This window comes from Biomphalaria glabrata, chromosome 1 (assembly GCF_947242115.1).
Source record: "Biomphalaria glabrata chromosome 1, xgBioGlab47.1, whole genome shotgun sequence".
NCBI lineage: Eukaryota > Metazoa > Mollusca > Gastropoda > Planorbidae > Biomphalaria > Biomphalaria glabrata.
Window position 1 is genome coordinate 43,444,617 of NC_074711.1, and position 19,052 is coordinate 43,463,668.

Below are 19,052 nucleotides of genomic sequence, written 5' to 3' on the forward strand. Positions count from 1 at the left end.
GTAACAAGACAGTCAGTTACAAGTAGATCTAGCATCTACAAAAAGAAAAATGTTGTTTCAGTGATGAGTGAAGTCTAGCTAGATCTAGAATAGATAATATATATCTATATGTAGATCTAGATTGACTAGATTCTAGACTGCTGCTAGACAGATCGAGTTGCTAGACTCACTGCTAGAGTTAAGAGTAGCCTAGAGCCTAGAGACTGTCATTGTCACTAGACTAGAAGAACTAGAGTGTGACTAGAGACTACACGTAGACCTGACTAGAGTAAGAGTACTAAACTAAGTTAACTTAGATCTAGAGTCTAGATAAGTCTAAGACTCAAGCAAGTCACTCACTACTATAAGTATACTATAATAATAAGTTACTAGAGTAGAGTAATCAAGAGTCTAGATCTATCTAGAATCTAGAGTTGAGTTACTTAAGATACTCAGTTAGACTTAGATCTAGACTACTTTAGTACTTAGAGTTTAGAAGTATAGATAGTACTGATAGTAGATTGATACTAGAGTCTAGGGCAGGTCTAATCACTAATCAAGTAGCAGATCCATGTCCATGTAGAAAAATGCGAATAACAGTCTTTCAAAATGGTACAAATAGTAATGGAAAGGTATGTAAATCATGAATGATTTATTATAAATATTATATAAATGATATTAATATTAAATGTAGATTAGTTTAATTTTAGAATTTAGATCTCTAATTCTTATTATGTCTTATAAGTGCCAATACAGCTTGGGTCAGCAGTGCGACAGTGTTGCAGGACTGTATTGTCTAGAATCTAGATCTATCAAATCTATGTTAAAGGGGCCTTCGATGGGAAGTTTTATCGTTTAATTAGATCTATATAGATCTATAATTGGTCTATAATTATATAGATCTAGATTTAATAGAATTTAGATCTATTACAGTTTGCTGCAAACTGCCTAAGGGTCACCAGTTCCTGATTTTTCCTTAGTAGGTACTTTGAGAAAAATTCCAAAATAAATACATTGGCACCTTGAGAAGTGAGCTACTCTACATACGAGTAATTCAAGATACGAGCAGCATCGAGAGCGAAATTTCTATTCATTTTATGAGCGACAATTTGAGTTACGAGTTGAGTTTAAGAGCTAAGACCTATCAACAATGATCATGGGAAATCGGATCCTTCTGTTCTCACTTGGAATAGAAACCATAATTGTTAGCATGGGAAAATGGGGAGAATTTGCCTCAGCTCAGCCACTACGTGGATAAAAACAGCAGAGAATGTACACCAAAAAAGGCAAGAACCGATGATCAGTGCTAGCTTACGCACGCAAAGTTAGAACCAAATAATTGGGTTTACTCAATTTTATATGGGAAAATTTTTTCGAGATACGAGTAGATCAACTTACGAGCTCAGGTCTGGAACGAATTGAACTCGTATCTCTATAACAAAAGAAACTATCTAAATCTAGAATCTAGTTATGTAGAGCTTGCTGAGAAACAAGTTTATCTTTCTGTTATAGAATTTAGATAGGAGCAAAGCTAGATGCCATTTTATGTGTATGTGACAAGTCAAAAGCTTGCTGTCAGAGTCACTCATACTTATCACAGAATTAATTATATTTTATCATTATTTATTTATTTTATTTTAATTATTTCCCCGTCCTATCCCCAATTTCTTCACCCGACCCACCTTTTCCTAGTCTCACTAGACTGAGTCCACCACCTTGGCGTCCTTTCATTTATCTTCCCTTGACCGGGGTAAAGATAAACACATTCTCTTTGATCGTACCGGCCAGATGTCTGACGGGCGCAGTTGACACCACCTTGTGTGGAATGCAAGTCACTCTTCCCCCCCCCCCCCCCATCACCCCCACTTGTCCCACGACTCTCTTTGATCTAGGAGATTACTCGAGTCAAACTCTCGACGCTCCAAGGTGCGACTCCCATCTCAAGTCTAATTCACCCACGTGTAGGATAATTCTTAGCCTAGGACATTTCCTGTTTCCGCCCACATTTTCCAGGCCTATATATAAGGTAGATTAAATCAACCAGACCCAGACATTTCCTGTTTCCGCCCACATTTTCCAGGCCTATATATAAGGTAGATTAAATCAACCAGACCCGCTTATTTCTCTATCGCTGTCAATCGAGTCTGGACTTCATACATTCTTACTCCTAGAGGAATACCTGGTGGTAAGCCGAACTTAATCACAAGTTCCATCTTAATTACTTTGCGCATATTTCTCACTGGAGATCATCATGTGTATTTTATTACTTCACTTATATTTAATTAGTGCATTGTGTATTTCTCACTGTCGTAAGTAGAAAACATAAACATGTCCCATGTATGTATTTAAGTATTGCATTAATCTATTAATGCTGCGTTGCTCAATTGATTGTTGAATCAACCATGTATATATTTGTACATCTTATTTTATTTCCTTTATCTCGGCTGTCCGCCTTGATAATTTTACTAGCGCACTGATACTGCGTTTAGAAGAGAAGATATATGTATTATCTCCCCTTTACTCATTTTACTATAACGAGAGTTGCGCCCCTTGAACAGACACCCTCTCCATTCAAGCGCGCTCCATTGTTCTCGGCCGGCGGTCATATGTAAACAAACCGTCATGGTCGCTGACCACCGCCCATTCCCCCCCCCCCCTTCTCTTCCAACTTGTGTTGATTGAGATTATTATTTCCCATTTTATGTACATTTTTATATTGCTACTATCAGCAATCTATTTTTCCATATCCCATTTGTCATCATCTCCCCATTGTGCTCTAAAGCAATTTCACCAATCTGACGAATGCACCTCAGTCGAGGGCATTGATAAGATGCATGAGAGACATGTCCTAACTTGTCTTTATTTATCTGCAGCCTCCCTCAGGTGTCTGCCTATGTGCTTAGTGCTATTCAGCACTGCACTTGCCTATTTATTTGGCATTATCTGCCTATTTATCGGATCACTTGTCTACTTGCTATTGAGTATCATCTACTGCCTACGTGGATCTACTAAACTCTACTACTTGGCGCTATTGGCCTTGCCCGCCTATTTGACAGCCCACCTGTCAATTTATTAGGTGCGACGTCCCTATAGACCCAGATCTGTGCGAGATGTCATAGCTACGCCAACCCTCTGCAACTCACTGGACATATCCTGCTCATTACGCTGCCCACGGCAGATCAGCTCTGCCCGCAGTAACCTTGTGCCCACAGTAGCCGGCCACCCGCCCTACTGTGCCCACTACAGATATTAGAACTTTGGATTGAGACTCCACAAGAACTATATCACCTGCGTCCCTCTACCCGCTATAGCGCCACCTCCAGCTGCAGAACCTCAAGCCAGGATCACAGCCAGCTGCGACATCAACAGGACAACCAGCTAAGTTCAGAAGACAAAGTGACATACTCTCTTATTAAGTACAAGAGTGATGATTAGACATAGTATTCACTAGTGATAGATGCAAACCCTCCCCCTTTTTATTCTTTTATGTAAATAAATATTCTTCATTTTAACTTTGTATCTTTCTTTCATTGCTTGTCTCATTGCGTGCCTGCTCCCGATTTATATGGTGATGGGTTGGTGTGTGATAGCTTTAAAAAATAATCATCCCCTAGACATTAAACGTGCCAAACACATGTCACTTTCCCCAACCTGTCACAGTGTATAAAAATGGACTATAGAAAATTATGTCAGATAAACTGTGATTGATGTGTAGCACATCATAACTTTATAACCATGATAGATGGAAGCTTGAAATTTGGAACAAGTATACCCAATTATATGCTTTTTAATTTCAATGCTTCATCTTGCATGCAGCTATAATTCATTCACAGCTAATCCTATCTTTTGTAAAAGACTTTTATCCTTTTTCTAGAATGCCGTTTGGTAGAAACTTCCTCAGCTTTATATATTCATATATATATAATGCAAAATAACACCTTGATAGCATTATCTCCATTAGGTTGAACAAAGATAATCCTTAAAACAATGCATTATACTTGATGATATCAACAAGAATTTCTAATGTCTGGCGCTGTAGGTCGCTGCGTCATGGATTAGCCCAAACTTGCCTTAATGAACAGAATTATTTTTTTTAAACACAACTTTATGATGGAAATATTGATTTTAATATTAAAGTCATAGATTGTTATAGAAGTTACAATTTCTCCACTTAGCCATTTTGAAAAATTGCCTAAGTTGGCATCATTTATAACTGATAATACAGCATGTTGGGGTATTTTTTTTTTTTTAATTTTGGAGGACAAAATTGCATTAATAAATAAAAAAATAGCAATTTTAATCATTCTTACCTAAGACTATACTGTAAATTTTCTAAATAAGCATGACTTTTCATTTGTTGACAATGTGGTATCATTGAAAAGCTTAGGAATCCTCCTTTAAGATTATCACAAGCGTTTTTTCAAAATTGAAGCAAATGTAACAAAAACAATCAGTCATCTATCCACACTGTTTCAAAACTATATAGCAGCTAATGTAGCAGTTTATAGGACAGTACAGTAAGAATGTCAAAGTATCTTGTAGGGTTGACTCCCGAAGCCTTTCCCATGTTTGGGTATACGGTATAGCTGCAAGGCAGCAGAGGTTTGAATTAAGAGTTTTCCTTCTCCTTGGTGGAAAGTCAGCCAACGTTAGCTACCGCCTCCTGCCCAAAGCTTACTGGTTTGTGCACCAGTTACTTGCCTTTGCAATGATGTAGCATCCATGGGGTTCACTGAACCTGGGCCCATGACAAATAGGGGCCCATAAGGCAAATTATAAATTAAAAACAAAAAGGTGTTGAATGTAATAATTCAAATTGATTAAATTCTTAATTTTACTTATCATCAGTGGCGTAGCATCCATGGCACGAAGGTGTTCAATGAACCCGAGGTCACGACCATTAGGGGCCCACAGCCAGTGACGTAGAAACATATGGGGGGGCTCATTGCGTTTGGACCCATAGTTTGTGCCCAATTGGTGCCCACACTTGGGGATGACACTTGGAACTTTTGTAAAAGCCGATTTAAAACTACTCACATTGGAATGTTTTTTGGTCAATATATAGACTACTCGATTTTTTTTCTGTTAATTAATTTTTCTAAATTAGTTTTATTTAAGGGGGGGGAGGCCCAACAATTTCTTTTTTAACCCATGCCCACGGGTAACTTGCTATGCTACTGCTAATCATTCATTCATCATGTTATTTATTAAATTTATTATTAAAATAAAATATAATTAACCTTTTTAAAGTAAGAGACATCGTTTCATTTGTCTGCTACTATTTCAACAAAAAACTTTTTGAAGAAGACGTTTCAAAATGTCTTTGTTTTCGTGATTCTTTGCTTTTTTCTTGTATCAGAATGGTCGAAATTCTCCATCTTTATATTGACAACTTTTGTGTAAAAAAAAGAAGGTTCGTGAGACCACGGCAATTACTGTCTCCATCATAAATGAACAGACCAATGGCTATAGGGGATTATTTCAACCAATATGCGCTATATGTTTACTGTATAATACACAAATAAAAAAAGCAATAGGTACTGTACCGCAGGTTGATGAGTTCTATGACTTTGTGCGAAATTTGCATGTGTTTTTTGCTCACAGTATACTAAAATGGTCGCTTCTGCAAGTCAATAAGGAGTGTATAATTTACAGGACAATTAACATTGTGTCATACATGGTGGTCATCAAAGTACTGAGAACTCAAAGCCATGTGATTTACATATTTAAATGTGCTTAAAGGGTTAACACAAATAATTTTCTCCAAAGGGACAAAAATATAAAGTACAATTTATCAAGGAATAGTTATAAAAACTCGATACATGGTTCTGTTTATTGGCAAGTTCAAAAGTGTGAAAGCAATCAAAGTTAGTTTTTTTTCATTTACTTACTTAGCTACTCTGATAAGGGAATATATATTAAAACATTTGTTTGTTAATATTAAACACCCAAAGTTACTTTTAAGAAGTGATATAAGCCTATAGTGTAATGATACATTTTAATTAGGCCTACGTCTAATAAGTGTTAAATGAACTGAGAGTAATTACACCATTACTTCCAGAAGGTAGTAGGCCTACCCAAATTGATTTAAAATGTACTGGTGCATATCTTATATAATACAGACATTACTTCAAAAAAGAAGATGATTACGTCCTACGCGTCATGCATCTAGTCAATGCATGTTAACCAATGACTTAAATTCTGCCAAGTCACTGGTTTTCCTGACTAGCTCAGGCAACCCATTCCATGCTCTAATAGCACTAGGGAAGAAGGAGTATTTGTACAAATTTGTCCTAGCATATGGGATGAGGAATGTGCCTTTATCTTTGTGTCTTTCAGAGTATTTTATTAAATTTTGTTTTTGTATTTGAAGATTATGGTTCAGTGTTTTATGTATAATTGCTACTTTACTTTTGAGTCTTCTGTCCTGAAGGCTTTCTAAATTTAGTGATTTTACTAAAGGTGTTACTCTAGTTAAGTGTGAATATTTGTTTGTTATGAATCTCACTGCTCTATTTTGTGTCTGTTCCAGTTTCTTAATGTTATCTTGAGTTGAGGGGTCCCAAACGCAGGATGCATATTCTATTATTGGCCTAACCAAGGTTAAAAAACATTTTAGATTTATGTTCTTATTTGATTTATAGAAATTTCTTTTAATAAATCCTAATGCTTTGTTTGATTTTTTTATAGCCACATCAATATGTGGATTCCATGACAGTTTTTCATTTATTATAACACCTAGGTATTTTGCGTTTTTAGTCTGTGTTACTGGTTTGCCATGAATAAGATAAGTGGAATTAATTTGTTTTAGTTTTTTTGTTACTCTTAACAACTGACATTTTTCTGGGTGGAAAGACATGCTCCAATTTGATTCCCATTTCTGTAATTCATCTAATTCTCTTTGTAAAATATCTGTGTCTTGTGTTGTTTTTTATTGTTCTATATATTATGCAATCGTCTGCAAATATTCTGACTTTTGTTCCTGAGGTAATGCAATTTGGTAAATCGTTTATCTAAATTAAGAAAAGTAGTGGACCTAAGACAGTTCCTTGAGGTACACCTGAGTTTACTGTTATCAGTGTTGATTTAGAGCCATTTATTATTACAGTTTGTTCTCTCCCTATCAGAAAATCTTTAATCCACTGATGCAATGGACCATTAATGCTGAAACCTTTTAATTTTTTAAGCAAACTATACGTGATTACTAGATTAGTTTTGTCATAATCTTGGGGATAGGGCCCACCAAGCATTTTATAGATAGTGAAGTACTCATTTCCATGGCTGCTTTTGGCAGTGAGAACCTTATGGAACCTTGCAATAATAATACATCTAAATTTATAATTTATATAGATCTAGATTAGACTAGATCTGTGTCTAATTTTGATAAAAAGTCTACCTTTATTCGTAGACATATGACAAGGATAGATGGTTTAAACTTAAATTAATGTACATTCATGTCAAAGTTAACTTGAAGATCTAGATTGAGTCATGTTTGGCACTATAGGATTATTTTACTCTATTTAATGAAAGTACTGTACAATATTTAGAGACATCCCTTTTCATCCTCATTTAGAAAGCTGCTTCTGGTTATTTAGACTACAATAAATGTATTATTAAATCCAATCAGGTGTTAGCTGTTGGAAGCTGTTTGGAAACATTGTTTGCAGACATCAGACGTAAACTTAGTTTGAATGTGACCATATTATATAATCATCTAGGTGGTGAAATTGATGATATTACTTTAATAAGGTAAACATATCTTTTTTTGCTCTTTTCATCTGTTCTTTAGTAGCACTTCTAAATCCCCCAGCTTCAGCAAGCATCAGTTAACATTGAGGTATTCTTGATACTTTGCCCTTCTCTAATATCCAGACAACTGTACAACTGTAAAGTTCCCCTTTCAAACTTTGCGATCTATAGGACAGATGATGTAAAGGTTGAGGGTATCGTGTGGCTAGTATAACAACCAACTTCTCAGAGGCGCCCTAAAGATCCAAAAATTAAAAAGCCCAGTCTTCACCAGGATTCGAACCTCAGTTGAGGAGCCAATTGATTTACCACTCAGCCACCATTCCTCCTCAGACAGCAGTAGTCTGATTAATTTATTAAAACAAACCAAAAAACTCAAATGGTTTGTCATTTATATGAAACTGATTGCATTGCTTTAGGTAGGGATGAAAGAATACCTCATCTGTCTGTCACTAAACACAGTGCTCTCATAGGGGTCATTTTTCCAATGGCATATCCCACACAGTAGGGATGGTAAATAGAAGGAAAATAAGATGGTCACCTGGGGTGCTTTGCCTTTGGCATCATTATCCAGCCCTTGGAAAAAACAAGTGTGACAAAAATCTCATTTTGTCTAAAAGATTGCTCTCATCCAGGATAATTATATTGTGGGGAGCCATATCATTGACCTACAGTCCCCAAATATGTGGCCTTGACTCTCGTTGTGACAAATAGCTTGTAAGAATGACAAATGAATTCCTTAACCCTTCCCTGGGAACTCTTATTTTCTCTTATTTTCTCTCGCCTTCTTACTCTTACTTTCATGAGACCCATTATGTATGTTTACCAGGGTCACCTTGATCAACTTTCCCTTCCCCCATATCTAGAAGGAAGAATCTATAAGAAATATTTTTTTTTATTATACTCCTTTTCTATGTTCACCTGCACACAAGCATTTTCCAATGTCCTCATCCTACCTACATCACTTCCCCCCCCCCCCTTTCTATGCAAACCTCTTCTCTAGAACAAAGACATTTTATACATTGATGCTAACTGGTGAAGTGGACAACTTGTATTTATGAGACATAATTCAGTTGTTAGGATATTTTTAAAAAACCAAATTATCCATCACTTCCACATATTTGGCGTGATAGGATAGGATTTTCGTGATCAGGCTTAATATATAATGCATAATTTGTGAAGAAATGTAAAAAGATTCCGAAATTTTACAAAGAGAATAAGATAAATTATTGAAATGGGTATCAAATTAGAGCATGTCTTTCCACCCAGAAAAATGTCAATTGTTAAGACTAACAAAAAACATAAAAAAAAACAAATAAATGTTACCTACATATCTTATTTATGGTAAATCAGTTACACAGACAAAAAACTCATAATATATAATGTTATAATAAATGAAAAACTGTCATGGAATCCCCATATTGATGAAATAATTAAAAATCAAACAAAGCTTTATGGTTTATTAAAAGAAATTTTTACAAACAAGAAGATAAAACTAAAATGTTATTTATCATTGGTTATATAGGCCAATATTAGAATATAAGCATTTTCTGATTGGGACCCCTCAACCCAAGAAAACATAAAGAAACTAGAACATCCGCAAAATAGAGCAGTGAGATTTATAACAAATGAAAATTCACATTTGATTAGAGTAACACCTTTAGTAAAATCACTAAATTTTAGAGACCCTTCAGAATAGAAGACTAAAGTAAAGAAGCAATAATAAATAAAACACTGAATTATAATCTACAAATGCAAAAACAAAACCTAATAAAAATACACAGAAAGACACAAAGATAAAGGCACATTTCTTATTCAATATGCTAGGACAAATTTGTACCAATGCTCCTTCTTTCCTAATGCTATTAGAGCATAGAATGGGTTGCCTGAATCAGACAGGAAAACCAACGACTTGGCAGAGTTTAAGTGACTGATTAACTTGCATGACTAGATTGACAGAGGGACACACATAAGACATAATCATCTTCTTTTTTGAAGTATGTAATGTCTGTAACTTATAAGAAGAGAGGAGGAAGCTGCCGAAGATGTCACTGAGGTCATGCCGTCTTTCTCTGTCCAGAGCCGCATCACTGCATATTCTTCTCTGTTTACACCAACTATTTCCTGCACAAGAAGTTCGCAAAACTACTTAAGTCGAAACAAGGCTTTGGCATATGGGAGATGTTTTGTGTTAGGACAACATACATTGCAACTGGGGACTGACGTAACCCAAGGACCAACTGTATACTAATAAATACTTTTTACTCCTCTCCATGCTGATCTTAAAACAAGGCCTCTTCATTTTTAGTTTAGTAAATATGTTGTAAACAAGGCCTCTACACTTTTAGTTTAGTAAATATGTTGTAAATAAGGCCCCTATACTTTTAGTTTAGTAAATATGTTGTAAACAAGGCCTCTATACTTTAAGTTTAGTAAATATGTTGTAAACAAGGCCTCTACACTTTTAGTTTAGTAAATATGTTGTAAACAAGGCCTCTATACTTTTAGTTTAGTAAATATGTTGTAAACAAGGCCTCTATACTTTTAGTTTAGTAAATACGTTGTAAACAAGGCCTCTATACTTTTAGTTTAGTAAATATGTTGTAAACAAGGCCTCTATACTTTTAGTTTAGTAAATATGTTGTAAACAAGGCCTCTATACTTTTAGTTTAGTAAATATGTTGTAAGCAAGGCCTCTATGCTTTAAGTTTAGTAAATATGTTGCCTGATTACAGAGATGATGATGTGCTGTATGCTTCTGAGGGAGAACCCTTCACTTGTAAGTTTTTATTTTTAGATATTTTAACTTGATGAGTAATTTATATTTTTAGATTGTATCTTTCATATTTTTTTATAAACTGAGGGTGAAGCTTTATGAATTTTTGTTTCTCCATATCCTACTATTAGCTTACACTTTCTTCATAGATCACTAAACATAGGGACACTTCAGGACAGAAGACTAAAAAGTAAAGTCGCTATAATACATAAAACACTGAATCATCATTTGCAAATAGAAAATCAAGACCTAATGAAATACTCAGAAAGACACAAAGATAGAGGCACATTTCTTATTCCATACGCTAGAACAAAGTCGTACAAGTGTTCCTTCTTCCCTAGTGCCATTAGAGAATGGAATGAGTTGTCTGAATCAGCCAGGAAAACCAACGACTTAGAAGAGCTTAAGTCATTGATTAACATGCATGACTAGATTGACATAAAAGAATGTAATTATCTTCTTTTTTTTATCAAAAGATACTAGTGCAGGGAATGTTGAATGGTGCTAATGTGTGTATTGAATGTTAAAAGACACTAGTGCTGAGAATGTAGAAGGTTGCTAATGTGTGTATTGAATGTTAAAAGACACTAGTGGTAGGAATGTAGAAGGGTGCTAATGTGTGTATTGAATGTTAAAAGACACTAGTGGTAGGAATGTAGAAGGTTGCTAATGCTTGTATTGAATATCAAAAGACACAAGTGGTGGGAATTTAGAATGGTACAAAAATGTATGTATTGAATGGAGCAAAAAACTGGAGCAAAAAATCAAATCATTTAGTTCAAGCCAAAATGTACATAGTAGTATAGCTGTTTATCTAATAATGCAGATGTTATGGGCTCTCTTTATTTTCAATGAAAAAATATAAATGATTAGTTGACTATATTATTTAAACATAGTGTAGGAATTGATATATTTGTGTTACTTGTTATTGCAACAATTGATAATTATAGTGATTGCCATACTGTTGTCCTTGGCAACAGAAAATAGCAATCTCTACTTCCTCACCCCTGACTTTTGCAAGGTGTCTGAAAAAAAAAGACTATTTTTACTTTAACTTGAACCTACAGTACAGGCCTGATGCTTACTTTAAACTATCATATTCAAATCCAGCAAAACATGCCATGGAAAATGTTGACCTTGACATTAAAACCTGCATATGTTTCAAGAAGTGCATTCGAGACACTGGACTCAATTTAACTCTGTCAATGATAAACTCTATAAAAAGTTATTTGTTCTTTGTTCTATCCTTTGTTTCAGTTCAAAACAAAGAAGGTAGCATCTTGTTAGTAAAGATAATTATAAAAATAATTTTTTAAACATTTCTAATTTAGTATGTTCAACCTCATAGATATCAGTAGAGTGTATGTGCCTAGGAGCAATATCCTTGAGAAAGAATCAAATGTAGTTCCACGAGCAGGCTCGGACTGGATCAGAATTAATATAGGAGGAAAACTTTTTACAACTACCAGGTACACTTTCATTCTTTAAAAATGTTTACTTTTGTGTATGGAATATGGCAGTTGAGTTAAAGAGCATCAAGTTGAAAGCCAATTAGATTTATCAAACAAGGTTTTAGGTTGTTTTTTGAGTAGCTCTAGTAATATCATTTGATTAAGTATTTACATTTGATCAAACTGTTTTCTTTCAACTGCTCTTTATAGACCTTTGAATTTTTCATTTGATTGGTGATTTTAATGGAAACAAAATGGTACATGAATAATAATTTCTCTAATTTTGTTGTTGCAGAAGTACTTTGACAAGAACTGATGGTGACAGTATGCTGGCAAGAATGTTTAGTACTGACAGTGGTGAGAATAGAACATAGTTCTGTCAAAGTCATGCATGTTTCAATGAGTGATTATAAAATAAGTGATCTTAAAATTAAATGAGTTTAACATAGTCTTAAAAGATAACCATATGTAAGTTGAATTGTATTTCCGCAATATGAAAATTTGAGGATGGTCATTTTATTTGGCTAAAATGGAAAACTTATAAGTTTGGTAAAGAAAAAATAAAGTAATAAAAAGAAGAAATTGTTTGGCATGAATGTAATGGTTGTAGAAACTAGTCAAATGTAGTCTAATTGTGGTGAGTTTACCTTTGTTTTTTGTTTTTTACCTTCTTTACAAAAAAACCCCCTGAAGTGCAAATCAATTACAATAGTAAAAGTAAAGTGTAAAAGAAAAAAGCTGTGTTGAAATGAAGAGGTAGGGAATACATTTCTAAAATAGCTTGAATGTATAGATTGATAACTACAAATTAAATATTCATTTTGCAGACATTGAGTGGAATAGCAAAGTGGATGAAACAGGCGCTTATCTGATTGACCGCAGTCCCCTGTATTTTGAACCAATTTTAAATTATTTGAGACATGGACGACTCATTTTAGATAAATTTGTTAATCCCGAGGGTAAGGTCTATTTGTTTAATGTTGTTAGTACATGCACATATTTTAAAATTATTTTGAAGTTACATTTGTACTGTTTGTAAAAATAATGCTTTCTTTGGCATTTTTAATACAGGTGTTTTAGAAGAAGCCAAATTTTTTGGCCTTTCATCCTTGATAGAAAATTTAGAAGAGCTCATAGAGGTGAGTTTATCTCTTGGACTTTATAGTAGTTCAATTAGTTGGCCTGCTATCAATATTTCATACAAGTCTGATACCATTTTATACAAAATAATGTCATCAGAGGAAAACAAAAAAGACAAGTCTTGCAAATCTCTTCATTGTTAAGAAAGATTTATATTTGGAATGCCATATACAATCTTTAATATCTCTTTCTCTTCATCCCCCCCCCCTCCCCCCCACCTCTTTCTAGGTTTGATTTCTGATTTCTGAAAAGCAAAAAAGAAAATTTGAACATATTTTTATTGGAGTGTTTCAAAATAACAATGTATTTTTTTTTTCACAAAACGTTGCATTTTGTGATATTTTAAAAAATTTAAATAAAAGGGAAAGTAAAATTAAACATTTAATATCAAAATCTCAAAATATTTTTAAAAAAAAACACATTTGATTTTTTTTCTAAAATTTACATTAACTTTAGCCTATTTATTTATTTTTTAAATTAAAATGTTTTCAGAAATTTGTTTCAATAGCACAAAGTGTTATCCATTTCCTTTTAAAAATAGAATTTTAAGACAAAGATAGTCCCTCTAGTTCACCAAACACTACCTGTGTTTACTTCCATACTCTATTTAAAGACAATGAAAAGTTGACTTTTTAAGGACTCCTTATATTGTACCTTTCTAACTAAGAGGAAAATGAGACAACATAATGATAAATATATATGTACTTATTGTATTTTAGTGGGCTAGCCATTAAACTGAATACATGAATCATAGTCATAGATTTGGTTAATAAATATCAGAAACCTGAAGTGCTTCTCTTTTACCAACAATTTAGCAAGAACAACTTCCAGATGACAATACGCCCATTACAAGGAGAGATTTGGTGTTACGACTGCTCTCTACACCCACAAATCAAGAACTGAGATGTCAGGTTTGAAAATAAAAATATACTTGGAATATTATCAAATATTGCTGTACAGCAGTGATGCCTAAACTACCCATTGAGAGGAATGCAGCTGTAAAGGATTGGTTCCATTTTAGATTTTTTAAAATGATACGTCCCATGACAGAAATATTAATTAGCTGCTCTACAGTTCAAACTTGAGATAATGAACAGAAAAGGTTTTTGGTACTTAACTAAAGACACACATTAATTGTGGCCATTTTTTATTATTATTGAAATTATTACATATATTTTTTGAACAATTTTCTAATTATATATAAATTCTTAAGGTAATTTAAATTTATTACATATTTACCTAACATGTCCAAAGGAATCTTAATTTTCCTAAAGGCATCTCAGTCGTATTACTATGGCCATAGATTACCTGCCCAGCACAACAGTCTATCATAAGTAGTTCATTGATCTTATTGAGTTCACAAATTGATACATTAACTAAACTTTTTTTTTTCTTCACTTAGGGTATGAACTTTACAGGTTCTAACCTCTCCAAACTGGACTTGAGATATATTAATTTCAAATATGCCATTCTAAAAAATGCTAATTTATCTGGTGCCAACTTGTCTTTCTGTAACTTTGAAAGAGCAGATTTGTGTAAAGCTACAATTGATGTAAGTTTGTTTATATTACAATGTTTATATTACAAGTCACTTCATAACATTATTTATAAAACTAGATGTCACTGATCCAGCCAAGCAAACCATTGCATCTGGTCTAAGTCTAATTTCACTTCTAACAAAAACAAAAATTCCCATTCTTTTGAATGAAATTTCTGTAGGTGCTATTATGGTATTAGGAATAAAACACTAATAATATAATAATATTATAGCTTTTATATACAGCTACTTTCATGCTTATAGCATGCTCAGAGTGCTATGGTCCAATCTCATTTGTGGACCAGTGGGGGGAGGGGGTATCTGGGAGAAGGTTTTTCTGTGCTGCATTTCGGTGCTTATTAAACACAACTCGAGTCAGGTGTTGAACCTCTAGCCCCCTTCATAGGTAGCCAAGTTCAAGCGTACTTAGCCCATTGACCATGCTTCCCACTAGAGGCATTATGATCATAAAATCATTGCTAAGTGATAAGAAGGGCATCATTATAACGGTTCCCTGACATCTCATCCTACGAGACATTTCATCATTGCAACATTTCATCACCATAACATTTCATCACCATAACATTTCATCACCATAGCATTTCATCATTGCATAAAGTGTATTTTGCAAACATAAATACATGTAGGTGTAATTAAGTAATTAACATACTCAGCAAGTTAACCCTAACTCTAACCCTAACCCTAAATGATGAATTGCAATAATGAAATGTCTCGTATGATGAGGCGTCTGGTCACCCATTATAACATATTCTGCAAAAGTCAATGACAAAGAATAAAGAGCAAACATTTTGACAAATGTAGTGAATGTCTTTTATAACTTAATGCTGCGAAATGTTTTAGGTTTGCTCCTCCTTAACTAGAGAGTATAACCTCTTTTACCATAGAGTAGAGTATGAGTTATTTTACTGTACAGTATTAGCACCTTCCTCAGAAAAATATGACCATTCTCATCAACAAACCTTTACCACTAATATGAAAGGTAGTATGAATACAGCACACAAACCAAAAAGCAGGAAATCTAAATTCTTTAGAAGACTCTGTTAAAAACAGTTCCAGTTGAATGCTTAAGTCTTTCTTAAGTCTTTCTTTAAGTTCATTTGTATTTATTATATTTGTCCTGTTCTTTCTAGTCTGCAAATCTTCTTGGTGTGAAAATGTTGTGTGCTAACCTTGAAGGCACATCCATGAGGGGCTGTTACTTTGAGGATCCTGCAGGGAGCCGAGCTAATATGGAAGGTAGGTCCGATCATTTGAATTGTATAGTGGCCTTTTCAAAAAGTGCATACAAAATTTCTCCCTGTATGCTTAAATTGCCATAAAATTCTTGAACTCTATCTATTGAATGTAAAATAAATTTTAAAGAAATTTAGTTTTAATTACCAAGTCCATAACAGAATGTTTTATCATTTAATTAAGAAAAATAACATTAAAAAATAGGGGAAGGGGTGTAAAGTGGTTGATAAGGGGTTTTAATTTTCAGTCTATTTTTTTTTGCTTTTTATTAAAATACTTTTATCCTCCATGAAATGTAAATAAAGTTTGCCTTTAAAACATGTTTGTAAACAAAAATTATACAAAAATATAGTATTTATGCACATTTAATTTTTTTGTTTGTATATTCATTCCTCATATAAGAAAATGGCTTGTAGCTATTAATTATATTTGCTAATTATTTGAATGTCAGCGTTTTCTTTTTTTTTTTCTTTTGTCATTGTTAAATTATTCCATTTTCTTGTAACTAAATCTTAACTTTTTTTTTCAAAATCATTTCTTTTTTTTCCTTTGAAGTCTTTTATATTTTAGAAATTGTCATAAAAGCTAAAAATCTGGTCACTATTCAACATCTCTTTATTTGTTTGACATTTTTATATGCAAAAAAATTTGTTTCAATTCCAGGAGCACATATGAAAAATGTGGATCTGGAAGGCAGTCATATGGCTGGAGTTAATCTTCGAGTAGCTACTTTAAAAAATGCAAATTTGCAGAACTGTGATCTTCGTGGTGCTGTCCTGGCCGGTGCTGATTTAGAGGTAAGCTTTCATTGGCTTATGTTGGTTGCTGTTCAGTAGTTAATAAAAGTGGTTCAATTCCTTTGAAGACCAGGGATAACATTTTCTCTGTTGTCAATGTTATTTATTAAGGGTTTTGTTTTGTTGGTTTATCTTATAAAATTTGTTACTAGACCTTGCCTATTTTTTTATCACCATAATCAAATTCTAATTGCATTTTCTGATTTTCACATCTGATTGTGATTTATTATAAATTATAAAGCAACTGGTACAGAAAGTCATTGTTTCTTTTAAACTTGCACTGGTTTAGCTGTTTATGTTAATTATGCCTCCTCATGTGGCTGGTGAGACCTCAGTGCAAAGCCCTCAGCCCCCTGGATGACAAAGTGGTCATTGTTGAATTGTAGTTTTAAATTTTATAATATACAAAGCTATTTAAAACATAAGATCTAATTATAAAATATGCAAGAGACTTGACCTCAGATGTTACTTCAGAAATAAAAATCTTGGACCATCAAGAGAGCAGGCTTTTCACATGACCAGACAGCCATTAATGAAGTCCATAGAAAGATTTCTCCCCAAAAAACTTTGAAATGAAACTTTGTATGTAATTGTACACTATGTTTGTATGTAATTGTACACTATGTTTGTATGTAATTGTACACTATGTTTGTATATAATTGTACACTATGTTTGTATGTAATTGTACACTATATTTGTATGTAATTGTACACTATGTTTGTATGTAATTGTGCACTATTTGTTTGTAATTGTACACAATGTTTGTATGTAATTGTACACTATGTTTGTATGAAACTGTACACGATGTTTGTATGTAATTGTACACAATGTTTGTATGTAATTGTACACAATGTTTGTATGTAATTGTACACAATGTTTGTATGTAATTGTACACTATGTTTGTATGTAATTGTACACAATGTTTGTATGTAATTGTACACAATGTTTGTATGTAATTGTACACTATGTTTGTATGTAATTGTACACAATGTTTGTATGTAATTGTACACTATGTTTTTGGCTTTCAAAACTACATTTGAAATCAAATTGTCCTCTATCTCTAGAACTGTGATTTGACTGGCTGTGATCTTCAAGAAGCTAACTTACGTGGAGCTAACTTGAAGGGAGCCACTTTTGAATTAATGTTACATCCACTTCATATGGCACAAGCTGTAAGATGAGAGACTGTGTCAAGAGCTTCAACTGACCAGTATCTTGGAGGAAACTGGAGGAAACTGAAATACTCACAGAATTTTAATACCACTGACTGTTACTTTTGTGATATTGTTCTGTTTCTATTTTTGCTAATTTAATAGGCTATTTTACTAAAATCACTTTTTTTTTCAAGCAGATGGCATTTTTGTCATCAAAATAAAGGGCCAAGATTTAACAAATGTACACCTTTTTTTTTAATAAAAAAAATAAATTGTATTCTATGTAGTAACACATTTTTTCCCTGTTGATATGAAGATGATTTTAATTATAACTCCACTCTCATTCTCAAATGTCTTCTTTAACTCTGCAGTGTTCAACAGTGTACAAATAATAGACAGATAACCAATATCAACAATCTTAAACATTTGAACTATTTGTTTGTCTGCATTGACACTTTTGGTAACCGGTAGACATTGTTAATGCTTTCACAATATGATATGTTACATTTTTGGGGGGTTAGTAATTTAGAATTGTTTTCCATTAAAGTAACTAGGTTTCTTGTGTATTTCAAATTAGTTTTGCTTAAAAATAGTGAAATTAATTGAAACATTTTTTTTAAGCATTTGTTTATGGATATCTCTGCAATAGAGTTTTAAAATATCAGTAAAATGTTATAAATTAATGAAATGAAATTCACAGGTCTAAACTTAAAAATATTTAAAGCAAAAAAAACAAACAACACAATATCAAACAGAACCCTGAATACAAAAACTTAAACGAAAAAAATTAAACAGCAGACATAGGTCTGTGAACCTATTGACACCTGCTTATCTAGAATAAATTTATTTCTTGAAAACATTCTGGTCTAAAATATAAATAATGTTTTTACTTGGTAGATATTGTTTTAAATTATCTTAGAATTCATTAATATTTAATACTGACTGAATTCCATACAAGCCTTTTCATATGCAATACTCTAAAAAGATAATTTGATGAAAATAGTGGAAAAAAAAATATTATGAAAACACTGTGTTTTTCTTTATGTGCAATATGTCTTGATCCAGGGTCAACTATTTGTTGATTAACAAATTTTGGTTGTAATGTATCTGTAAATGTTTATGATGTGTACTAGATATAGAGTCAAGAGCTAGTCAAGCCCAGACAAAGTTGACAAAACATTCATGTTCATTAAAATGAAAACATTGTTAGACAGA

General features: G+C 33.1%; 1 protein-coding gene across 3 annotated transcripts; it reads left to right on the forward strand.

The window, feature by feature from the left end:
• Positions 1-178: 178 nt before the first annotated feature.
• Positions 179-19,052, forward strand: LOC106051659 (BTB/POZ domain-containing protein KCTD9-like). Of its 3 annotated transcripts, XM_056037966.1 has the most exons (13): positions 179-268; positions 563-611; positions 7,607-7,728; positions 10,464-10,507; positions 11,853-11,973; positions 12,251-12,312; positions 12,783-12,914; positions 13,027-13,094; positions 13,911-14,006; positions 14,498-14,647; positions 15,784-15,889; positions 16,550-16,683; positions 17,748-19,052. In XM_056037966.1, the coding sequence occupies exons 2-13, from the start codon at positions 567-569 to the stop codon at positions 17,862-17,864; spliced, it is 1,197 nt and encodes a 398-aa protein (XP_055893941.1). In that variant the 5' UTR covers positions 179-268; positions 563-566; the 3' UTR covers positions 17,865-19,052. The 3 variants fall into 3 exon arrangements, with proteins under 3 accessions (XP_055893941.1, XP_013062318.1, XP_055893950.1); XM_013206864.2 differs by lacking the exon at positions 179-268 and having other exon boundaries at positions 437-611; XM_056037975.1 differs by lacking the exons at positions 179-268; positions 7,607-7,728 and having other exon boundaries at positions 457-611.